The sequence below is a fragment of the Thamnophis elegans genome, chromosome 12, assembly GCF_009769535.1.
Source record: "Thamnophis elegans isolate rThaEle1 chromosome 12, rThaEle1.pri, whole genome shotgun sequence".
NCBI lineage: Eukaryota > Metazoa > Chordata > Lepidosauria > Squamata > Colubridae > Thamnophis > Thamnophis elegans.
The window spans coordinates 20,295,730-20,321,761 of NC_045552.1; the positions used below are offsets into that span (position 1 = coordinate 20,295,730).

At 46.3% G+C, this 26,032-nt stretch overlaps 1 protein-coding gene across 1 annotated transcript in view; it reads left to right on the forward strand.

Annotated features, from left to right (window-relative positions):
- Positions 1-7,158: 7,158 nt before the first annotated feature.
- RUNX3 (RUNX family transcription factor 3) overlaps positions 7,159-26,032 on the forward strand; it is a 96,285-nt gene continuing 77,411 nt past the window's right edge. The window contains 4 exon segments of the mRNA XM_032228069.1: positions 7,159-7,671; positions 22,668-22,683; positions 22,686-22,733; positions 22,736-22,822. Of these exon segments, the coding sequence (XP_032083960.1) occupies positions 7,411-7,671; positions 22,668-22,683; positions 22,686-22,733; positions 22,736-22,822 (412 nt within the window). The 5' untranslated portion in view covers positions 7,159-7,410.

Below are 26,032 nucleotides of genomic sequence, written 5' to 3' on the forward strand. Positions count from 1 at the left end.
GGTAAAAGCGATGTGATGGTGCTGTTGATGGGATTAGTATGCAGAGCCACTGGCCCTGCTAGCTTTACAAAAGGAGAAACACGGAGGACAGCTTAACTAAGGGTAAGCTGAGGCTAAACTGGAGTTTGGTAGCTGGGGAAGGGGGGACAGTTTTTTTCCTTCGCAGGTGGTATGAAGTTGGTCATTGTGTTAAGATAGAACATACTTTGTCTCATTATTGTATTTTATATAAACCCAACCCTAATTTTTTGTTAAGCAGGGAGTAAGGTTTGGGATAGGGGTGTGGTGGCTCAGTGGCTAAGATGCTGAGCTAGTCGATCAGAAAGGTCGGCAGTTTGGCAGTTCGAATCTATAGCACCACGTAACTGAGTGAGCTCCTGTTACTGGTCCCAGCTTCTGCCAGCCTAGCAGTTCGAAAGCATGTAAAAATGCAGGTAGAAAAATAGGAACCACCTTTGGTGGGAAGGTAACAACATTCAGTGCACCTTCGGCATTTAGTCATGCCGGACACATGACCACAGAGGCGTATTCAGACAGCGCTGGCTCTTTGGCTTTGAAACGGAGATGAGCACCGCCCCCTAGAGTTGGGAATGACTAGCACATATGTGCAAGGAGAACCTTTACCTTTAAGACTTTGGGTGCATGTAGATACGTCCAGGGAGACTTTTAGGGACCAGAGAGCATGGTGGTGGTGGTGGTGGTGGAGGAGGAGGAGGAGGAGGAGGAGGAGGAGGAGGAGGAGGAGGGCTTCCTTCCTCCCATTACTTTTGTCTTTAGAAATATACATTGGCCATGGCATCCAATTTCTGAAAAACAGAGTAAAGAGTCCTCCACAAAAAAATAGCAAGAATTCAAAAAAGAAACCTCCCATTTTGCACTTCAAAAAAGAAGGAACTGGGATTCAAACCTACCAGGTTTATAAAAGAGTAACTGGTTGTTATTGTTATGATGAGACTTGATTTGGGTTTTTGTACTGTGTGAATACAAGCCTTCTGTCCTGCAGCAGCTCTCTCTCTCACCCTCTCTCCCTCCTTTTACGGTGCCAATCTCCCTCCACTGAATGTCGCTTCCACTGAATCTAACCAACATTAAACAAGGCTGAGATGGAAGCTAAAAACAGACCCCTTCCCCATATTGTGGCTGTGCGGATTCCTTCCTGAATTTTACTTAGAAATATTATATGGAAGGGTTAGAAGGTTTCCAAGAACTGTTCCCTAACCTGAATTTTGTCCCATCACAAAACTAGTCCCTGGGAATGGAGTGGGACGCAGCAAAATACAAGAAGAGAGAAAAGGGGCATTTAAAGCAGCTAGTCCTCAGCCTCCCGGTTTCAGACAGAAGTCAATCTCATGAAAATCAATTTACGAAATAATGCAGTTGAGGATCGTGCTGCAAATCCATTGGATGTTAGCTGCAGTCATATACATACAAGAGGTGTGTGAATGTGAGTGCTTTTGCACATTTAACACTGCCAGGTTCAACAGGAATAGACACTGTCACTATTTTCACACTAAGCATTCCTTTGCCAGCTTACTCAAATGCTACAATAGTTACAGGATTCCGTCTCTTTATCTGGGGGTGGGGGAGGGATGAGAGTGAAAAACCCACAAGATATTTCTGTCTCTCTCTTTTCTTTCCATCCCACTCTGGAAAAATGTGCATGCATGTGTAAGTAAGTGATACATATCTGTCATTACAGATTTCATACAACTGTAGGATTAAAAGAAAAACTGAGATCAAATCCCCAAACCACCCGGGCATTTTTGCTGTTGCTATGCTTTCATCCTGGAAAATCCAGGAAGAGGTGCCTGCAATTTTCTGGTAATATTTTCGGAAGTGGTTTCCCCTTTTCCCAAGGACTGGCCCAAAGACATCCACAGTCTTTGATACCTCATAACATTTAAGGTCTCTGGCATGTAATCCAACATCTTTAACCACCAGATCTACCAAACTGGTCCCGCTTTTTAAATAGTTTGCTTTGAAACCGAGATTCTCCTTCTCAAAAACATATTTTGGATCCAGTTAAAGCGAAGCAAGGCTCTAATAAACTTTAATCAATATTTAATCTGGCCTGGGGAGAAATACGTTTTTACACCGCTTTTCTTCCAATTTAGGAGCCTCCCATAAAGGAATCGTTGAGCCTCACCATTTTTTAAAAAATGTGTTTTGTTTTGTTGGCAATCCAGCCTGGGAGCTAAAATATTGTCTCCCCAAAGCCTTTTCTGAGATACACGTCATCTATTTTTGCTGTTTAAAATACTAATACGTAAAAAAAGCCCAGGTTAGACACATTAACGTGGCAGGAAATTTCATGAAACGCAATTAAGCTTACTTCAGAGTAAAAGCCGAGCGAATTGCACCTGCTAAGGAGTTAAACTGCATAGATAGATCCGTCTTCTCGGAAAGACCGAATTAAGCAGCATCGATTTAGTTGCAAGATACGTCGGTGACGAAGGAGGAGGATTCGTTGGGAATAAAGTGGAAATTATCACGGACGTTTAAATTAAAAATAAATAAATAAATACCCCAGTTGTTCAAAGGGGAAGGGAGGACAGATGGAAACTTTATTATTTATTTAGCGTCAGGGAAGAGGACAGAGAAAAGAGAAAGAAGGAAAAAGGGGAGGAAATAAAAAGAACAAGGAAAGGAAGAAGAGAAAAGAATGCAAAAGGGAAAACAAATATTCTGTTCCTTAGATTAGTTGCTTGTTCTCCTCGTGAAATAATTCTCGGCTCTTCCTGAGCCCGAATCCCCGTCGCCCACTTGGAGTTTTTTCGGGGAATCCCGCCGCCGGATTTCTAATCGCTCCTCCAAACTTTCCTTCTCTCTTCCTTCTAACTTCTGCTATCCCGACTCGCTCCTCGGCACCCCTGTGGCCCTCAGGCCTCCGCCGATATTTGATCCGCTTCCCCTGGGCCAGTCGGAACCAGGAGTTGGGAAGACAATGCGCTCCCCCCCTCTTCCCCGGAAACCATGGAGACCGAGAGCTGCCTGAGACCGTTAGGGAAGATGGGGGAATCTTAGCAACTGGCTGGGAATACCGGGGATCGCCGTTCAGACATATCTGCAGGGCTGGGGAGAGCTTGGAAAAGAGAGCGAGACGGCGCGACCTTATAGGAAAAAGGAAGGAGGTCTGTGCCACTAAAGGGGCTTGCTTTGAGAAAGAACTGCGTTCACAAGACTGGTGTATTTCCCGATCTCATTTTCTCGAATAGTACCTCGGACCTCCATTATCAAATGGCCTGGGTTCCCACAACCACACAGGCAGTCCCCATTCGTGGTAGCTTGGCTGTGTGAGTACAGTCGCTTGCCCTGTAACGTACCTGGGTTTATTTAATGTCGACCAAATGGGCCGCGTTTGCACAGCAGGTTAAAATATCGCCCTCCCAACAACAATCCACCAGGATTCAAAAGGACGCCTCCGTTCCAGCCTATTTCTCCCTGTGCCGGTTCTGGGCCTTGATTAAAAGGAACCGACCTTCTGGGCCTTGGGGGGGGGGGATGTCAGTTTCCTATTTTCCCCTTTCCCCACTTTTCCTAAGTTACAGGCCCAAGAGAAGCAGATTTGGGCTTGAAGGGATAAAAGCGCTTTATTACAAAAAAGCGTTTGTAATGGAACATGTCGGTGTATCTGATCAGTTTCGCTACTGAGCTGTCTAGATGGGATCGGGGCACGCTCCCACCCCCCACTCCCGACAAAGGGACCCGGCCGAGGGCGCTTCCCAGTAGCTCAGAAGTGGTTTATAGGGGAAAAAATTCCCATACAACTAACCACAGGTATACCATTACACCTTAACCAGAACTATTTCGTGTTATTCCCATATTATATCAGTTCCTCTTATCATCAACCCACAGCAACTACCATTTGCTCTTCTGCTTTCCATACACCATATTTATACCCTATCCACCGCCATCCTGCCTCCTCTCCCTCCCTCCTCCTTCCCTCTACCATCCCTCTCTTCTCTACTTCCCCTTCCTCCCTCCTTCTCCTCTCTCCTCTTTCCACTCCTTCTCTCTCTCCTACTCTTTTCCTCCCCTCTGCTCCGTCTCTCCTAACCTCTCCCTTTTGTTTTCTTCCACTGTCTCCACTTCGCTTACGTGATGTGTTTCAGCGCCTGACCAGTAGCTCAGAAGTTAAGGGCGGGAAGGTTAGCGAAGATCTGGCCGACGTCGCTGACGCTGCGGCTTCGCCCGACGGCTCTCCAACGAAGTATCCATTCCGAAGGAGCCGCCGCGGCGGCAGGAATAGCAGAGGACTCCCCCCCCCCCCACCCCGCTCAAACCTGGCAGGGCCGCGGCTTTGAAACGCCGGCAAAAAGGCGGACGGGCCTCTCGGTTGCCGACTGCACCGGGCAGCTTTCGCTCTGCCACTCCCCGGAGACCCTCGGGGAAGCAGCTGGTGGCCGGTCGTTCCGTGGGCCCTAGGGAGCAATCAGGGGGAACCTTTCAATTCGTTTCGCGTTCCGTTTTGAGAAAAGCGGACGGAGAATAGAGCGCCCTTCTGCCCAGTGACCCTTCTGCCCTCCAGGCTTTCCCCGCCACCCCCCGAACGCTCTCTATAACCCGCCGGCCTTTGAAGGCCACCGGCCTTTCGGCAAAACGGGAGAGTAGCGCAGCCCTAAGCCCGACAACTCAACGGGATCTCTGTGCCCAACTCGCAGGTTGTGTGCCCCACAACTATTCGATCCCATTATGGCTTCTAAGGGATAACTACTTGTTTTCCTCAATAGCCACAAACTGGCCAAGGACACCTTAATCCAAGCCTCGTTACTCCTACTCCTCCTACTCCTCTTCTCTTCCTCTTCCTCTTCTTCCTCTTCCTCTCTTCTTCCTCCTCCTCCTCCTCCTCTCCTGGAAAAGCCTCTTGCGGGCCTCTGGCGAGAAGCCTCCGAATTTTAATCCCGGGCTTAAAACAAATCACATCGGATCAATAATACCCCCAACCCCCGTGTCTCTTCCCCGCGAGGCAGAGACGAGCCACCAAAAGAAGACGAACCGGAGAGATGGCTGGAGCAGCGCTCCATGAAATCTTTCCCTCCGCCTTGTTTAGCCTGTTGTGCAAAGGCCGCCTCTCTGTTTTAGGGAGCTCATCGGAACCAGGTCAAAGAAAGCGGAGCCGCCGTTTGGTCCGCTGAGGAGAAGAAAAATCAAAGCGGCGCGCTCCCGTTTGGACTCGCGGGTAGCCCCGGTAGAACCGAATCGGATCTGCTTTCGGGCGGGGGGGGGTGTTACTATGCGAAGGCGACAGGACTAAAACAATTCGGGAGCGGATCCATTTCCTCCCCACTAAGGCCCGAAATAATACAACGAACAGGATACCTTACCACGAGAAGCCGCTACGGTGAAATTCGCGTAGTTTTAACTCGCTGTGCGGATGTATGGTAAAGGTGTGTTTGACCTGCTTAGGCGGCTTAGACAAAGCGAGTCATCGCGTTAAGAGGTGGGAAGGCGTAGCGCGTCCTTAATCGTAATTTACATTTCAAACCATTTTTTTTCCGGTGGAAATCCGCTGGATGACGCCGTGACATGTAGTTCGCAAGCTACCCAGCCTTCTGCCCGTACCATACGCCGATCCTGAAGCGGGGGAGGGAAGCCCCAAAGCAGGACTCAAGGTGATGCCCTCCTTCACACAACCCGCCAAGAGCTGGCGACCTCTTTTTTCCCCCTTCGGGCCGAGATTTGATGGTTGGTCAAATCCTGGACTAGGGTTGAACGGGGGGCGGGGGGATTTTAAACTCTTGGCTATCTCGAGGATGAAATAATTTGGCTTGGATTCACACAACAGGTTGTTACTCGAGGGTAAAGAGGGCTAGGTGGCCGTCTAAGAGATTGTGGGAACCACCGTTCTGCGGGAATCAAGCAGCTTAGGAAGGGCAACGTAGGAACAGTGAATATTCAGGTCGCTTGCCCGGATTCAGAGTTTCTTTCACGCGTTGTGTGAACTCCGCTAACCCTTCGGTTTTTGCGCCCTTCCAGTTGCGGCTCCCCACCTTAGTTCTGGGGAACTTTCCCTAGCCTGATGTTCGGCTTCCCAGTCGCCCCACCCTTCCCGCGTGGTTTGGACTACAGCTTTCATCTTCCCAGCACCACTGGCCAAGGACGATGGGCGTTGTAACCAAACCCGTCTGGAGGAGCACCCGGTTAGTGGAAGTCGGCTCCACTTTTCACCCCCCTGGACACAAGGGTGTATCAGAACCGTCCTCGGGGCAGCAATCAATGTTTTGAGCGGGAAATCGATTTGTTCTGCGGGGAGAGGAAGGGAAAGGAAGCGCTAAAAGAGAGAAGCCGAAAGGGGGGGGGAACCAAACACGCTGCCCCCCCCCCCCAACAAGCCTCCGGGCCGCACGTTTTTTTCCCCTTTCTAAGGAAGCGGGCGGGGTCTGCTTCAAAAAGGGGCGGGGTCCTGGCAGACCCCTCCTCCTCCCAGCCTCCCTGCCCCGCCCCGCCGCTCTGAGTGGCTGGCTCCGCTGCCCTTGCGCCGCCCCGCGCCCCGCCCCCTGGCCGCCTCTGTGTAAATAAACTTTTAAGAAAAAGAACAAGGGGAAAAAAAAAGAAGTGGCAGAAAGAAGGGAAGGAGCCAGTATGTAACCGCGGCCACTTTTCGGCTGCTTTCAGACGTGTCGGGAGGAGGCGGGTTAGGAGGAGGCCGGCTAAGGGCGCCTGGCGTGCTTGTCAGGAGGAGCAGGAAACGGCCGGACCCCGGCGGAGAGAACTGAAACCTGTTGAGGTCTCGCCGCGGTCCCTTCGCGGGGAGAGAGAAGCCGCCGAGCCGAGAAGCGCGGGATGTTGCTGGTTCGCCTCCCCGCCCCTCCGTCGTGACTGCGGGAGGGAGTCCCGAGCGCCGCTGCTGCCCCGCTGCTGCCGCCGACGGAACCGGGGTTTATTTGGTCTGAGTCGCCTTGGTTGTGCCTGGGCGCGGGAGGCGCGCGAAAGGAGCGCTCTGGGATTCGGCCAACCGCTCGCTGACCGCCTCCGGGCTCCCCACCGCGACCGTCTGCGCTCCGGAGCCGAGCGCCACGGGACTGCAACGCCGAGCGGCCGAAGGACGGAGCTCTCGGCCCCGGGGGATCCCCCACCAAGGCGCCTGGGCCCGCCGCCTGGCCGCGACCACCGCCGGCGGAGGCGAGGAGCACGAGAAGCGCAACGGGGCCCCGGGAAGACGCGCCGCCTGAGCTGCGCCCTAAGGAGCGACTGGCGGCCGAAGCGGCAGGGACTGGTGGTGGCGGCGGCGGCCCGACTTGCGGGGGTGCCTGGGGCGGCTTTCTCCCGCGCCTGGCTTCGGAGCAGCCCGCCGTGCGCTCTTGGGCATCTGGCTCGCTGCGCCCTGGGCGCCCGTTTCCCTCGCCTCTCGGCCAGCAACAGCAGCACCGCCGCCCCCTCCTCCTTCCTCCCCTAACGCCCGCTGTTGTGATGCGTATTCCCGTAGACCCCAGCACCAGCAGGCGCTTCACACCTCCCTCCACGGCCTTCCCCTGCGGCAAGATGGGAGAGAACAGCGGTGCCCTAAGCGCGCCGGTCCCGGGACCTCGCAGCCGGACCGAGGCGCGCTCGGTGGTGGACGTCCTGGCCGATCACCCGGGAGAGCTGGTGAGGACCGACAGCCCCAACTTCTTGTGCTCGGTGCTGCCTTCCCACTGGAGATGCAACAAGACCCTCCCCGTGGCCTTCAAGGTAAGCTGTGAGGGGGGGGGAGGCTGGGCGGAGCGGGCGAGGTCCTGGGAGAGGCGCGCAGATGTTTCCTGCCGAGCGGGCTTCCCAAGCGCCCGGGAGGACTCGCGGTTTAACGGCAAAAGCAGCGGGATGGGCGCTGGGCGGGCAGGGGGGAAAGGCAGGCGAAAGGGCCCCCCTAGGCAAGCGGTTTGCAGGGTTACCCAGCAGCTCCCACTTCCTCTCCCCCCCCCGGGGGCACTCTGCCAAAACAGACGAGGGAGTTTTCCCTACCACTCCCCCTCCCCCCGACCTTGGCAGCCCAAAAACGCCTTTAATTTCCTGAGGGGAAACCGCAAGGCTGAATCGCAGGCAGCTTCCTAAATGTTAATCCCAGAAGCCTGCGGTATTCCCCGCGACTTGCTTCCGCAGGTGGGGAGCGCTATCCCTCGGCTGCACCTCGGCTCTTGGCGGGCGGCGTCGGCGTCTTCGCCCACCCAGCTCTCCGGATTTCCCGAATCTGGGATTTAATCGTCCCTGACCAACTAGCAGGTCCCCGGGCAGGTTCGGAGGCTCGAGGTGGGGGTGGGAGGAGGAGGCTGAGAGACTCCCTTGCTGAAGAAGGGTCGTTCGGTTTTTTTCCCCCAGAGCGCTACAAGGGTGCGCCCCCCCCCCCCCCCCCAATGCCAAGAAGGTAGCCAAAGTTACAGAAAAGTCCCAAAGGCCGCTTGGAACCCTTTTTCTGTAATTCAGCCGTCCCCAACCGAGTGTAGAATAATCCACTTCAATCATCTCCCGCAAACACGGTTCCAAAATCCCCCCCCCTTCCTTCTTTTCTCTTCTCCTCGCCTTGTAGTTACGCTCGAAGCGGTCTACCGTCCAAACAGCGCAAGGCAATGTAAAGCGATTGTGAAATTTAAATAAACCACTATTTTACTCTATATAATATCTGTGCATGCTGCACTCCTTAAAAAGAGCAAGAACAAGCAACCCAACGCAGCCTGGAGCTAAAACCTTCCCTGTTAAATAAAGGGGAGGTTTTTAGCTCCAGCGCTTTTGACTCAGCGTTGGAGTCAAACCTGTAAGGCGCCCAGACTGTCCAACCGGAGCCCAGATACAGAATGAGAATTTCAGAAGGGGAACGGAACTTACGGACTCTTCAGAACTTGGACCGGCGGCGGATATGGTGATTTCCGATCTCCGTAGGCCTTTTTCCTGCTATGAAAAGAGAAAGAAAATTCCCCTTTTCAAAGCGAGGGGAGTAAAGAGTCTTTAAAAAAAAAGCGGGAGATATGTCAAGGAAAAATAACTAAATTTTTTCTCCGGGATACCCTCCAAACACAAATTGGGCGTCATAGTTAAATTGGCACAATATAGATAGATAGATATTTAGATATTTAGATAGATAGAGATATTAGATATTTAGATATTTAGATAGATAGATAGATAGATGATAGATAGATAGATAGATAGATAGATAGATAGATAGATAGATGATAGATAGATAGATAGATAGATAGATAGATAGATAGATAGATAGATAGATAGAAAGATAGACAGACAGACAGACAGACAGACAGACACCAACCGACCGAAGGACAGGACAGATTCTTCTAAAGGAATAAAGGACAGTATGTATGTATGTGTATGTATGTATGTATGTATGTATGTATGTATGTATGTATGTATGTATGTATATTATTTAAATACCCGCTCAGTTCATACAAGTCGGCCACTTATAAAATAAAAAACGAAATAAACACCACCACCCCGCCGCTCCCAAACATAACTCTTCCGACCTCCACGGATAAACCGTGAACCCCCAATGAGTAGCAGAGCTGATCGCCCTCTTACCCAAAGTCTGCTGGGAAAACCAGACCGGACTTCAGTCTCTTGCGAAAGGCTAACAACTATCGCCCGGTCCACACGCCACAGGTCGAGATTTCGCCTGGACTCCTCTGGCGCACTCGAACTCTCGGGCATCCCACCCATTGTACCCGAGCGTCTCGTGTGAAGCCAGATCATCTCCTCCAGCCTGTAGTAACTTGCTTTCCGGAATCTAAACGCGATGCTCACTTCACCCACACGACGTCTGGGCCGCGTTTTCTTCTCCCCCCGACGGGAATCTAACGTCCCTGTAAGCGCGGGAGGAAAGTAAAAGTGAAGGTGCCCAAATAGGAGCCCTAAGAAAAATAGCGATAACCTCGAAAACGTCCTAGAACTGGGGACGAGGCAGCGTTTCCCGTAGAAATAACAAGATTTCTCACAAATATCTGGTAGTCGTAAAGCTTAGTAAGAAGAATGGCGCATGCCCAGAAATGTTCTCTCTCCCTCCCCCCCTCCCCCCCCCCAAATAGGTCTCCCGCAGGGTCCCCAAACTTGGCAACTTTAAGAATTGTGGACTTCAACTTCCAGCTGGCTGGAGGAATTCTGGGAGTTGAAGTCCACAAGTCTTAAAGTTGCCAAGTTTGAAGACCTCTGGTCTACCGAAACGAAATAACACACAACACACACACACACAATATCCTGGCTGTTGTAAGGTTGAATTTATTTCCAAAATAGAGCGAGGACCCTCTGTTCTGAGGCCGGCCTTCTCTGCTTTTCCCCCACCCCGTGGCTCTTTCGCTAGCTGGCGTCTGTCCCACTTCTTTTGCTTCGCTTCGCGACTGGTTTGTTTTCTGGTTTTGAAAAGGGGAAGGAGAGTTTGTGTAAAGAAGGAGGAGGGGGCGCTGGCTACCTCAAACACCCCAGCGCGTTCAATTTTACTCAGCTCCATTTGAGCGACAGAAAGCTTGCCTGCCACGCCGGTTTTTGACTTAAACTTCTAGTCCTCAGGGTTACTGCGGGGAAAGGAGGGGGGCTGTTATTAAGAATCAAATTCACACCGTTACTTTTCCGAGTTTGGGCAAAAACGCAGCCTTCCTAATCCTGTTACGTTCAGATATTTCCGAGTTTTACCTCCATCCTCTGCAGATCCGTGGTGTAGTAGTGTAGATCCATGTGTGCCCAGTGGGGAAACAAGTTGCATTAATTGATAGTCCGTGCTCCAATTTTCGGGCCAAAGGGAAGAACGGCCTTTAAAAAAAAATCCCTTTTAAATTGGCACTTAAGAATTAACCCTTTAATTTCTTTTCTGCGGGTGACTTGGGATCAAAAACAAGGCGGGGGATCCCAGCGCTTGCTTAGGCAGGCGTTCAGACGAGCCGCGTCTCCGCTGCTATTCGTGCCCGACCGAGATGGTCTGTCCAGGCGGCAGCGTTTTGCCTCTTCTTTACAACCTTATTGGGAAAGAGACGCGTCTTCGAAAGACGAAGCGTCTCTTGAATTCGGATCTGCCACAGTTACAAGGGAAGCGAGCGAGCCCCCTTGCAGTTGTCCAGGAACCCGAGTTACCCCCGACTTCTGCCTCCCCTCCTTCCTTCTCCGGCCTCTGCTGCCTCCTCCTGCCCCTCCGCCCTCCCCCTGCACCCTTCGCTCTTCTTAGAAACCGGGCTTCGTGTTTTGGCAGCTGGGATGATCGCAGCGCGGCGTCCTTTCCCCCACTCCCGACTTTCGCCCCTTTACTCGGAGTTAGGGACGCCCATTCTACTTTCCGGCGTGGGCAGGAGGTTGAGCGAATCGACTTCCAGAAGATTTCCGACGAGAAGCCAAAGAAAGTGGAGAAAAGGGCTAACTATCCTTATTTCAACCGAGCGGCTCGCTTTTCTTTCTCTTCCTCTCCTTTCTTCGTAAGTCTTTGCGGCGCTGTGATCTTCCGGCAGCAGTTTAACTTTCCGAGGCTGCGAGAATCGCGGCTCTGTTTTGATTTAAGCTGAATCCCATTTCTTTCCTTCGGAGATCGAGACCCTTTATCTATGGGGACGGGGGTATAGCAGTAGCACTTAGACTTATATACCGCTTCATAGTGCTTTTATAGCCCCCTCTAAGCGGTTTATAGTCAACCTATTGCCCTCAACAATCTGAGTCCTCATTCCCAAAACCTTTCGAGACGTTCTCAGCTGCCTGAATCCGGTTTCTCCCATCCTTGTCCGGATCTGCATCGTATCTTGAACCCTGAATTCGGGGACACAGGCCACATTCACGAGGAACCCACCGAAACCAAAATAAAGTTAAAACGGAGACAGTTCTTACAAGCTGATTCTGCCCCTTTTCCATTTTGGTTGGTGGGAAGATTCCCACCCCCGGAATTCTAGAAGCCGGCAAAAGTTGTCTTCTCTTTGTTCCGGATCTCCCCAACGGAACCTTTGCCAGATGTTAGCTGTTATCGTTTCTAACATTTTGCAACATCAGTATAGACAGGTGTGTAATGAAAGCAACCGCAGCATTTTGAAGTAACTGTTTCTTAATGGGCTGCCAGCGAAGAATATTGCTTACTACGGTAATAGCCGTGGTAGCACGAAAGAGGCTTCTGATCGGAAAGATGCAGAAATCGAAATAAAGTAATTAAAAACTAATTTGCAGGCAGTGCAGAGGGCGCGAGCGAAGGTGGAGTTAATTTACGGGCAAGGAGAGACAAAACCGGCCGCTTCGCCTGGAGGACTCCAAGAGAAGCAACCTCCGAAGATTCAGCCTAAGCCCACTTTTACAAAACGGTTTGCAAACTTTCCGGTTAGGTTGGGTTTTATTTGCGAATCTAGAATTAGTCAATACATAAAAAAGATCGAGAACCTGGGTTCACGCAGCTCTTTATATTTAAAACTCCGTTTAAAAACCCCTGGGGTGTTTTTTAACACAACACGCCATGGTCAAACAAACCCCAATTGGGCTTTAGCTGGCTGTCTGGTTTCTCCATTATGCTAAGAGAATTCACCATTTTTGCTCAACCCAATGCCTCGGGCCAGGGGTAGCTCAGGAGCCGCATGTGGCTCTTTTATCCCTCTGCTGCGGCTCCCTGTTGTTCCAAATTAGGACAGAGGAAAAAAAGATGCCGCGCTAGGAGGTGCTTTGGGAGTTCTGACTCTATGATGGGGGAACCGGACTTCCAGTCGCCTCCAGAAATGAAGGGGGGGAACGCTTCTGCTTAGGACCTTTGTGGCTCTTAAGGTTGGCAAACTCCTGCCTTGAGTGATCCCGACCACGAGAATGCACGTTGCTGCTTTCTGGGTAAGCAAAAGAATGGCCGAGTTTTGCAAATCAGGCCAAGCCAGGATATAAACAAACCATATTAAAGGGGAAATGTGTTGTGTGGACCTAGTTATGAAGGTCTGCTTTCTCTATGGAGATTCTCAATGGTCCAAGGTCATGGTGTCCCAAGGTGTTTTTTTTTTCCCCCTCAAAGGCAACTGGATATTTTTTTTTTTTTTTTGCTGATCTGAACAACTGAAGACGCTTCTTGGATGAGAAGCGAAACGCCTTCAAGGAAAAACAAAGAAAGCCCCAGTGGCCTCTTGAAAAAGTGCTTTGGAGTTCTGCCCTTCTCAATCTCTTTACCCCAACAGTGACGGGGGAGTCGGACCAATCCTGCCCACATCCCATTCCGGGTATCTAAGCCTGTTGGACCTTCGGGATTAAAGTCTTGGATGCAGACCCACCGCGGGCTCCCTTTTCCTCCGAGTAGACCAGGGGTGTCCAAACCTGGAAACTTAAGACTTGTGGACTTCAACTCCCAGAATTCCCCAGCTGGGAGTTGAAGTCCACAAGTCTTAAGTTCCCAGTTTGGACACCCCTGGAGTAGAGGGACCTTTTTTCCCTAAAGCCCCAAAGCAGGGCGCCTGTCTTTTTGGTCACTCCGGCTGGGATGCCCCAAATCTCAGGGAGCCCAGCGCCCCAGATGCGCAGACGATCCCCATATAGATAATTGGCAGCCGGCTAGTCCTCAGGGGAGCGAGCCAGTTCGTGCGAGAAAGGGGATTCCGCAGCGGCGGGGACAGAGTTGAAGGCGCCCCGTTTCCGGTCGCCGAAGGCTCTCGGGCAGCCGGCGCAACTGCCCCGGCCGCGCTCCTTCGCAGACCCCTACTCCTACTCCTACTCCTCATCCTACTCCACCTCTTCGGCACCAGCTTTAGAAACGCTGGACGGTCGGCAACCCGAGGAGGCTCCTGGAAGAACCCAACTCCCACCGGATCCCGCGCCCTGTTGCTGGACCTGTGTCCCGGAACTAGGCCGACGGAGCAGAACACCGGGCGGGGAGAAAGAGCTTCGGGCTCTGCGAGAAGCGCTCTAAGCTCCGGAAGGGCGCACAAGCCGCAACAGAATCGCCTCTCTCTAGACGTTGGCTGCGTTCACACAACACGCTTAACCCGATTACTGAATGAACTCGTTGTCCGGAGTTCTCACTTGAAAACCCCCGGTCCTTCTTTGAGCTGGGGCAGCTGCTGGCAAGCGCAGTTCTCTGCAGGGCAGCATTGAAGAAACTAGCCGCGCCTAGAATTGGGAGGGAGGGGAATCAGATTTCGGCCGCGGGAAGCCGCATAAGACTGACCCCATGGGAGGGATTTAATAGACCATCAGTTCAATTTGTGGCGCTAGCAGGGCGCCCATAAAGTGCCATGGCGTTTCTTTTGCAAACGGTTCATTAGTCACAAAGATCTGTTGGTAGGCGCGATGCATGTCTCGGAAGTCCCCATTCATGGCCATGGCACCTGAGGAAGGAAGGAAGGAAGGAAGGAAGGAAGGAAGGAAGGAAGGAAGGAAGGAAGGAAGGAAGGAAGGATAAAGAAGATAAAATTCAGGGTAACAACATTGCTAAAAAAGCAGAAAAAAGTTGTGAATTTAATTGTATGAAGAGGAGAGGAAGGAAGGAAGGAAGGAAGGAAATTTCACTAGCATTCTTTATGCCTCATAAATATACCTAATAGGAACCTGTATCCTACATACGTTTATTAAATTTCTAATTTTATATATTAAAGAAAGGTAGCAGCACAGATCTAGGTAACAAATGGCCTGTAAAGTGCAGAAAATAGCTAAATAATTCTCTTTTTCTTTTCTTTCCTTTCCTTTTCAGAATACTATTAGTTCCTAAGCCTTAAACATTACACATCATGTTCCTTGTCATCACTACCATCACCGTATTTTAGAACCTTTTAAAAAATACTGTTTTATCTTTAAAATCCTCCTCTTAAAAAAGAAATAAATCTGGCTTTATTAAGAAACAGATTTCAGGATGCAGGGAAAGAAAAGTCCTTCAGGAATAAACTTTGGAATTTATTTTAAGAACTGGTTTAAAATGAGGGAACCTGCCCTTTTAAACAGGGCTGCAGTAGTGAAAATAATTTCCACAACATGACCAAATCCTGGATCCAAATGGATTTTTTTAAAAAATTGCTGAATAGTGATCATCATTTGTGTTTCTCTGTGTGATCCAGTCCCTGTTGATTAATTGCAACCTCCTCCGGATCCATATCTCCCCCCACCTTTCAGATCTTATACCTGCAAGAAGTCCATCTGAGCTGGGGGCATCCTTTTAAGAAATGGTGGAAGTAAATGAAAAGCAATTGGAAAAATAAAAATTTGGCCCTTAAATTTCTGTAGGGGTTTTCTTCCCCCCAAAAAGGAAGGACGTCCAAAAATGAAGAACTTAATTTGGGCAGGTTCTTCTTTCTCTTTAGAGTAGAGTAGGGTAGGGTAGGGTAGGTTAGGGTAGGTAGGGTAGAGTAGAGTAGAGTAGAGTAGAGTAGAGTAGCGTAGAGTAGAGTAGAGTAAGAATAGAGTAGAGGTAGAGTAGAGTAGAGTAGAAAATATGGAATGAAGAATAGAATAGAAAAGAATAGAATAGAATAGAATATGGAATGAAGAATAGAATAGAATAGAATAGAATAGAATTCTTTATTGGCCAAGTGTGATTGGACATATAAGGAAATTGTCTTTGGTGTAGATGCTCTCAGGTACATAAAAGAACAAGATACATTCGTCATGAATCATAAGGCACAACACTTAATGATAGTCATAGAGTACAAATAAGCAATCAAATCATAATTAGGAAACAATCAATATAAATCGTAAGGATACAAGCAACAAAGTTAGAGTCATAACAGCATAAGTGGGAGGAGATGGGTGATAGGAACGATCAGAAGATTAATAGTAATAGTAATGCAGACTTGGTAAATAGTTTGACAGTGTTGAGGGAATTATTTATTTAGCAGAGTGATGGCGTTTGAAAGGGGGGGAACTCTTTCCCATATGCCCCAGTAATGCCTGTGGCCCCACCCAGTGGGCCCAGCTTAGAGGGAGTCCTCAGCTTCTGGATCTCTTTCCAACCACTTGGAAAGTGCCCAGGAGCTGCTGAGACTGCCTGACAGAATGCAAGAGACCTTCCTTGCGCCAGGACTTCTTGATGAACTGCTCTTCCTCATTTCCAAAGCAGCAGCCAGACCCACACGGTCGGCCAGCCTTCCTCCTCCTCCTCCTCCTCCTCCTCCTCCTCCCCCCCCCTCCTCTTCCTCCTCCTCCTCCTCCCCTCCTCGTGCCTCCTCCTCCTCCCCCCCTCGTCCTCCTCCTCCTTCCCCTCCTCTTCCCTCCTGCTCCTTCTCTCCTCCTCGCCTGGATCCAGTCAGCTTTGTAGCCTCAGGTGTGGGCTGGCTTCTCCCATCTCAGCCACGCTGCGGTCTCTTTGCCCTGCGCTTAGTGGGTTGAATGCGCTTCGCAATTCTGGTTTATTCAATGAAACAAAGTAAACGACAGGTAGTTCTTGACTTACAACCATTCATGACTGTTTGAAGTTACAACGGCACTGGAAAAAAAGTGACTTTTTATCCTTTTTGACACGTTGTAGCTGTTGTAGCATCCCTAGGGTCACATGAGCACAATTCAGGTGATTTGCACTGGCAAGCATCTGAATTGTGGTATTTATGATGGTTGCAGTGTCCCAGGGTGGTGTCATCCCCTTCTGGGACCCAACTGTGTTGCTAACTTAACAATGGCAATGATTCACTGAACAGCTGTGACAAAAAGATCACAAATTGGAGCAAAATTCACTTAACAACTGCCTAATAATGGAATGTTGGGGCTGAATTATGGTCATAAATCAAGGACTACCTGTACAGCTTGACATGAGTTTGAATCCAATCCTATCCTGTCTTTGCCTGATGTTGGGAAGCTCCCAGCCTCGCAGGGAGGAGGGTCAAGCATAAAAACCAGCCTGGAGTCACTACATAAATGCAAAAGGGCTGGGGCTGACCCCCACTAAGGTCCTTGGAACATATACTCATTCCCAGACATAGGCTGCCGGAAGTGGGAGATTCCTGTAATAAAAGGCTTGAACTCTGCATCTATGGGTTAGGGTTATGGCTAGGTAGGGCTAGGCTAGGATTAGAGCTAAGGTAGGATAGGGCTAGGTAGGGCTAGGGCTAGGGTTAGAGCTAGGGCTAGGGTAGGGCTAGGGCTAGGGCAAGACTAGGGTTAGAGCTAGGCTAGGCTAGGGTATGACTAGGTAGGGGTAGGGTAGGGGTTAGAGGTAGGGCTAGGGCTAGGGCTAGAGCAATTGCTCATACCGAACACCCAGGCTTCTCTGTGAAGGAGGTGATAGAAAGACAATTGCCTATTATTGTTGTGGAGTATTCATGAATCAAACTAACCCCCCCCAACCCCTCCAAAAATAAACCTGAAGTTCCGGAACCCCTCCACTTCTAAGAATAACCTCTCTGGGGGGGGGGGGATTAGAATATGGATTACTATCAATTATGGCTCAGTAAGAGCAGCTTCTCTTTTCTCTATGGGTTCGATCACCCATCTCTCAAAGCCACGAAACCAACTGCTATTGTGCGGCTGAGTGTGCTGCAGAACACCAGCATATGGGGCTTAATTAATAAACCCCATATAAACCATGGCTTAGGATCTAAACCTCTCTCCAATTGGGGTCACCCAACTCCCAAAGCTGGCGTGTGGTTTGTTGAGGTGCACAAATCCAAGAGGGCTTCTGCCAGAAAGTATTAGGACGAGGAGCTCCTGAGGCAGGAAGCAGCCTCTTCTGATTATGCACCTCTGAGGGTGTTGCATAAACAAAAATAATAATTTAGCAAAGCAAGGTCTTAATCTATCCATTAAACTAATTAACAAGTGAAGTTGAACTGGGTGTGATGCCGCCAAATTATACACTTTTAGGCTGTAATCCTATAGCCACTTACTTGAGAACAAGTCTTACTGATCTCTACAAGATTTATTTCCATAAACTGGGCAGGTCTGTACAGTTAGGGGCCTGATCCAATGCACTAAACCGACCTGCATCATGTCGCAGATGAAAGGAGTTTAATCCTGAGATAACACTTGTTTTTCTTGTCAAGCCCCTTAGCTGTTGCCTTGATAGTGCAGGTAGTAGGTGTAGCTCACAAAATCTGATACCTTTTAATAAAATGTTTTACCAGACTCCTCCTCATTTTTTGACAACTGCACACTAGCACGGCTCTTCCCCTCCAAGGTTCCTATAAAGAGGCAATTAATTTCCCACTGAATTTGCAAGTAAACTGTCCCTACTTAGTCTCAGATTCATATTTATTTCCCCAAAAAACTTGTGTTTACAGGCAGGCCTTTGAATTAAAAGCACAGTTGTCCTATTTCCTCCTTGTCGTAGAAAATGAAAGAGATTGTTGTTGTTGTCAGTGGCGAAGTCGTGTCCGACCCATCACAACCCCATGGACAATGTTCCTCCAGGCCTTCCTGTTCTCTACCATCCTCTGAAGTCCATTTAAGCTCACGCCTCGGTGACTCCATCCAGCCACCTCCTTCTCTGCCGTCCCCTTCTTCTTTGCTCTCAATCGTTCCCAGCATTAGGCTTTTCTCCAGAGAGTCCTTCTTCCTTTCATTAGGTGGCCAAAGTATTTGAGTTTCCTCTTCAGGGCTTGGCCTTCCAAAGAGCAGTCATGGTTGATCTCCCTAGAACTGACCGGTTTGGTCACTTTGCAGTCCTTGTCATATAGACTGAAAGAGGGCTGAGTTTTAAATGACTGAATTTTGGAGTCAAAGTCCACATATCTTCAAATTGGGCAAGGTTGAGAAACACTTTTGAAAGAGTTTAGCTTTTAAACATTACTTTCCCACTTTTGACGGGACACATTGCTATCAAGAAACTAGTTTTTAAAATACATCACTACCAAGTTACCTCTCAGGTAGTCTTGAGAATAGGGGAAAGTATATCAAAATTATTCACTCTAGTATCAATAACCTCCTAAATAATCAAAGCCCAAATAAGTGGGTAAAATGGATTTGTAAAAAAATAAAACATGAATTAATTTAATGTTTATTTAAATGTCTATGGAGATTCCCCCATCCAGATCATGGTTGTCTCTAAGGTGCTTTTCTAGGCACCTGGACTTTCTTGTATTTTTCTTTGGAAATGTTTTGCTCTTCCATTTTCTGAAGAATCTGAAGATGCATCTTGGATGAGAAGCACAAATGTTGTTTTTTAAAAACCAAAACCCCCAGTGGCTTTTTGGAAAAAGCCCCTTTAGGATATTCTTATTTTAACTGGATTTGAATAAAAGACTCATTGTTAGGAGAGAGAGAAAAATAAAGAATCAAAATAATGTTAACCCAACAATTTTTCCATTATACTTTTATTGAATAGTAATCCATAGGGGGTCTGAGTGCGGGGGACCAAGAACTGAAGAATATAGAAAGTTGTAATGAGGAGCAGAAAAGAAGAAAGACAATGAATCAAAAATTGTTCATAATTTTCAAATATGAGAATTGACAAAATTCATTTTCCCATTAACATAATAAATATAAACTCTCTAGATGTGACAAAACTATGATTCTGGCCCAGTAGATTCATTATCCTAATTTTACTAAAATATTTTTAATCAAGTGGTTGAAAAATGCTATTAATATTAATGAATTATAAATAGAGTTTCCAGATATTCCCAACACTGAGACATAATTAGCAAGAAAGCCATTGCATTCCTATTTTTCAATGTAGCATCTGATCTTATCCCTCAAGATCCCAGCCCCAAATTACACGAGTATTCAACCATTTTTTTTGTAATAATAATATTTTCCAAAAAAAAAAAAAACTAACAAAATGTTATTCTATCACATGACCATAACCTAGGGTAAAATGATCCCTTATTTCTATAGTCCCTCCATCACCTTGAAGAATGATTGTATGATATTGTTGTTAATCTAGCTAAGGTTAGATGCCACTGGTATAACCCTATGCATTCATTTCTTGGATAGAGATAGAAAGGACATCTACAGATGCCCATAGTGCATCATTTCCAAACTTGGCAACTTAAAAATGAATGGACTTCAACTCCCAGAATCCCCAGCCCAGCATGCTTTAGAGTTAGAGAGAGAAGAGGTGCCACCTATCAAAACTGGATACCTTTTTCCAGGTATAAGGTTTGGTCCTGGTAAAGACATTATCAGTTTTGCTTTTTTTTAAAGGAAAATATTGACCTGAAAGGATATATAATATTTTAAATTATCGGGGTCTAATATCATCTCTCTAAAAGCCCACAAGCTATGGAGTTTTAATTAAACAATGAAATAATCAGCAATTAATCTCTATAATGAATCTCTCCTTCTACTGCTTTAACTCTTATAATACCCAACTTGTCAAAAGCTTTGTCTTTTAAAAGTTGCCTGGTCTTAATAGACGTTTTTCTGAAAAATCAATGGAATCATTCATCGGAAGGATATTTCAGTTCCAGCCAGCCAATTTAAACATCTCATTTTATCCTGATAAAAATAAACAGTTTGCGCATCGCACAATAACTTTTTAAACTTTATAAAAATGTCCCATGAATCTTTTATTGTAGTCTGTATAACTTTATGGTTACCAGTTTTTTTAAAAAATAGCATCTATCCTGTTTCTTCTCTAACCTGATGACTCTCAGATATTTCAACTACAAGTATTTTTATTACTTGTTTCTTAGACAATAGTAGTTACATGGGGAAGTTACCATGGGAAAGCTGTGATCTTGGAACATTTTGAGAACTACTGGGGAAATTAAACACTGCAGAAAATTTACAACAAATAAATCTGTTGCATGACTTAGTTGTAGGAATGAGGCAACACTACAAATCTTGCTTGAGCTATTTTGTAAATTACCCTGCATTAACAGTGATTTAAAAGTAATAATAGGGAACTACTATTAAATCAATGGTTTAAAAACACTTTTTAATGCTAATTAAAATATTGATTGAAGTGGCTTAGATTTCAATTAATACAACTTGCCAAATAATAATTGAAGTGTTTACTGATAGCAATAGCAATAGCAGTAGACTTATATACCGCTTCATAGGGCTTTCAGCCCTCTCTAAGCGGTTTACAGAGAGTCAGCATATTGCCCCCAACAATCTGGGTCCTCAATAACTTCACATTTATTTTGTGTGTGTGTGTGTGTGTGTGTGTGTGTGTGTGTGTGAGAGAGAGAGAGAGAGAGAGAGAGAGAGAGAGAGAGAGAGAGAGAGAGAGAGAATTTCACTCGGCTTAACTCTTCGTATAAGCATTTGTATGTCTGTATTTTAGGCTGATACATAATAACTGTCCTTTTCAAGAGCTTAGGAAATATTACTAATAATGAACTGTATTATAATTTTATTCTGTGCCTAAAAGTTAGAATAATTAATCAGTGGAACAGCTTGCCTCCAGAAGTTCTGGGTGCTCCAACACTGGAGATTTTTAATAAGAGATTGGATAGCCATTTGCCTGAAACAGTACAGGGTTTCCTGCTTGAGCATGGGGTTGGATTAGAAGACCTCCAAGGTTCCTTCCAAAACTATTATTCTGTTATGTAAAGTTCATTCAGAGTGGCTCTTTAATTTTATTTTCTTGGTATAATGTCAGCCCAGTTTTTCATTCAAAGTCATCCCAAAGGAAAGCTCTTACAATGCCATACAAAACGACAAACCATATAAAGAATAGATATAAAAAAATGCCTGAGCAGAAAGAGAAACATGGTCAGTACATAACACTTTTTTTTGTTAATGTCGAAAGCTGATGAGGCTTAGCAGCCACCGTAAAATAATTCTTTTGCGTGAGATGATCTTCTGTCTATGCTGTATTCAAAAGCGTTCACTCTGAGAAGGTTGTCCTTAAAATTAGCAACAGACAATACAATTTCATTCCTGCCCCAGTTTGTTTTTACTCATTCGTAACTAATTCCACCCAGAGTTGTGGGTAGTTGGGTAATGTATACTGTATTAGTTTAATAACTTTTGTTATGTCTGTCCTGATCCTGATCGTGAGAACATTTAAATGCATTTAATCGCTTTTTAAAAATATTTATCTAAATAATTTTTCAAAAAAGGAAAAGAGAATGGAAGACATTTCTAAATGTATATTTCTCAATATCAGAATAAGTAAACACAAAGTTGTTTTCTGGTTTTTTTTCCTTTTGCAACCAAGCGGTGTAGAAATTGCAGTAATAAATAATGCAGAAATAAATACATGAAAACATATCCTATAAATGAAAACATGTCCAGAATAATGGTGGAAAGTGTAAATACCAATGGACATGTCCATTCCAAGTTTATATTACATTTCAACCTGTTCCTTGTCAAAGTTTCCCAAATCAAGTTCTTCTATCTTTAAGTTCCCCCAATAACAATCCAATGCAATCTTATTTTCTCAGAAATAAATCCTGTTGACTTACTTCTGTGGTCATGTGAACAGGATGCCCTGCAAATTATAATGCCAATGTATCCCGATGTTGGGAAGGTCAAGGTTTAGAACTGCAGCCTTTAAGTGTTTTATTTCTTCAAACACCCATTGGACTGGGATGGTGTAAGGCTCCTGCCTTGGGGATTGGACTAGCCCAGGGGTCTCCAACCTTGGCAACTTTAAGACTTGTGGACTTCAACTCCCAGAGTTTCTCAGCCAGCGAAGTCTTAAAAGTTGCCAAGGTTGGAAACCCCTAGACTAGAAGGCCCTAGAGGTCCCTGTGGTTCAATGATTCTAATCTATAGGATTGCAATTTGGGACTCACGCGAGAGTACTGGCTGTGCCCTCCACCCACACTCACACCTATCCTGCTCAGGTTATATAGTGTTTAGCCCCGGCTCCAAAAATGTCCCTTGAATGGTTACAATTAATGGACAGTTTTAATTAATGAATAATTCTAAATGCCACCTTTGATTCCTTCTAGGTGGTATCCCTTGGGGACGTCCCGATGGGACAGTGGTAACGGTCATGGCTGGCAATGATGAGAACTATTGGCGGAGCTTCGGAATGCTTCGGCTGTAATGAAGAATCAGGTGGCCAGGTTCAATGACCTTCGCTTTGTCGGACGGAGTGGCCGAGGTAAGGACATTAAAGGAGTTCAAGCTTATGGAGTGTAGGATTTATTTATCCATTTATTTATCTATTTATTTATTTATCCATTTATTTATTTATCAGTTTATTTATCCATTTATTTATTTATCCACTTATTTATTTATCCATTTGTTTGTTGTTTGTTTTGTCACTTGGGTACAAGATAACAGGAATAAGAATAAGCACGAATAAGAGCACAGGAAATAGGTACAAATAAATGGGGACAGTAGGAGAGGGACGTTAGGCATGCTGGTGCACTTATGCATACCCCTTTTCTAAACTCTAACTCTTTCCCTAGCATTTCCATTCTCCTGGGGCAGATCTCTATTTAAAGCCAGAAAGAAGGCACCTCTACCTGTGTGTGGTGTGGGGTGTGTGTGTGTGTGTGTGTGTGTGTGTGTGCCCACATCCGCATGTTTTCTCTTAATAAAGGGTAATATTCTATGACAATGGAGAATATGTTTTCTATTGTAAAACTGAGATACAGGTAGTCCTTGACCAAAAAGCAGCCCAAAATTTCTATTGCTAAGCAAGTTGTTTGGTGACTTTTGCTCAATTTTAGAACCTTTCTTAACCATTGTTGTTAAGTGAATCACTGTGTTTTGTGACTTTTGCTCCGTTTCTTACCATGGTTGTTAAGTGAATCAGTGTATTGTTTGGTTATTAACACGATTGGGAAGTGAATCTGGCTTCACTTTGCTTGTCAGAAGGTTGCAAAAGGGGATCCCATGACCCCCAGGACACTGCAAACCGTCATAAATACATGCCAGTAGCCAAGCATGTGAATTTTGATCACGGGACCATGGAGATCAAACATGCAGTGGCTGCAAGGGTGGGAAAGGGTCCAAAGTCACTTTTTCATTGCTGTTGCAACTTCAAGCGGTCACTAATCAAATGGCAATAAGTCGAGGACTACCTGTGTAAGATTTTTTGAAGTGTGCTCTGGGCTTAGTTTGTGCGTATGAAGTTCTGGCAAGAAACATCGGTAGCTCTAAACTTCAACTGTGAGTCCGACGCTTGTACGTCTCCCCCTCGATCCTTTGTGGATGATTCTCAAGCTTCTCCAACTATTTCTGCTGAATTGTAACCTTTAGTGCTTAATTACGAAATAACAGGGAGTAATCGCTTTCATTGTGTTTAATTGCTTCATTTGATTAACCCTAAATTACCTTTCATCTTGGCTTGGCCTCTTTCATTTTCTGGCTTCGGTTCGCTGCTGGGTGTATGGCCCTTGTCCCATGGCTTAGAGGCTAAGCCAGTGTTGCCTTCAAAGGTGGCAACTTTAAGATCTGTGGCCTTCAGTTCCCAGAATTCTCCAGCCAGCCATGCTGCCTGGGGAATTCTGAGAGTTGAAATCCACACATCTTAAAAGTTGTTCCTTTGGAGAATCACTGGGCTAAGTATATTGCCCCTGAGCTAAACTTCTTGTTTTCTAAGAATAGAAAGTATCCCAGTCCATGGTGCAGTGTGCATGAAAGATGTGCTGGGATTTAGACCATTAATCTCCCCAGCCTTTTATCACACTTTGGATAAAAGTGGTGTACTTGGTATTCTCGGAGCTTGCTGGTGTACTGATGTTGTGGCCTACTTTGGTAATGAAACTTCTGCAACAAAACCATTACTATCATCTTCTCATCATTCCTATCACCCATCTCCTCCCACTTATGGCTGTATGACTGTAACTTTGTTGCTTGTATCCTTACGATTTATATTGATATTGATTGTTTCCTGATTGCCTATTTGTACCCTATGACTATCATGAAGGGCTGTACCTTATGATTCTTGACGAATTTATCTTGTCCTTTTATGTACACTGAGAGCATCTGCACCAAATTCCTTGTGTGTTCAATCACACTTGGCCAATAAAGAATTCTATTCTATGTTATTCTATCAAGCTCAGAGACCCCACAGTTCAACCTTGAGCTACGAATGTTCTCTTCTTTGGATAAATTCTGGAAAATGAAAGGAATTCTTGTCCAAGGATAATTCTTACATCGTTTCTTTCAGCTAGATTTACTAAGAAGAGTTTTAATGTATTCCAGCAACAGAATTATTTCCTATTCAGAACCAATCTATACCGTACAACATTGTTCATTCATTCTTGTAAAGAGGAGACTTTAGATTGTAACCATATGATCCAGCAAGGTTTCATCATGGATCCTGGGGAAATTGCAGCTGACGTTTACATAACAGTCTCCTGGATCTTTAGCAGTCTAAACCAATGGTTATGCCTCTATGCATTTGTAGTAAACAGCCTTAGACCAGTTTGAGCAAGGAATGAGGTATGGTCCAAAAAATAATGATAATAGCCATATTGGTGTGATTGAAACTCACCTGTTGGGGTCCTTGATAATCCCTGAGCTTGATGGTTTTCTTTCAAACCATCATCACCAAATTAGGTAAAATTATCAGTGCGTTGCGGTGGTGCATTGATTGATGCACAACTAGGGCACTGATGATGTCATGTAGTTGGTATGAAATGTCTGCAAGAAAACCTCCAAGCTCAGAGACCCAACAGGACGCCACAATCCAATCCATTTTTTTTCTGATTAAATTAACTCACCAGTTGTGTTTGTGTATGCGTGTTTTACAGTTGAACATGGAGTTTCAATTCACTTTTGACTTTTGGTACACACACGCACACACCACACACACACACGGGTCAATCCTGACACGTAGACATTATAAAATGATCAGTGAATAAAACAACAATCATTGGATAAAATCGTCTAATTCAATCTTCTTTGCAACCCATTGCTGTCTTTAGCATGCATTCTTTCTGTCAAATGTGGCAGGCTGCTCCAGGTCTCACAGTGGCCTGCTGGCCTCCACCCCTCTCCCCCAAATGTTGAATCCCTCATACGGGAATTATGAAAAAAAGATTTCTGGGCTTTTTGGCAAACGATCTTACAAATGATTGCATGTAATAACTGTTGATGTGTTGTGCTCTGTGAAACCCATCTAGTTTACATTCTTTTCTGCATTTCCGTTTTCCTGCTGGATCTTTTCCCCAAGTTGCAGGCGGCCTTTTTTCTTTCAAAAATGACGGCCCCACCCGCATTTAACTGCTTGCAGGCTGATGAATGGAAAATGTTTTGCTTTTATGAATTAAGCTTTCATTTCTGTCCTCAATTATTTGCTTAAGTCTCCTCCCTCCTCCTCCCTCCTCCTCCCCCTTCTCCCCCCCCCCCAATTCTC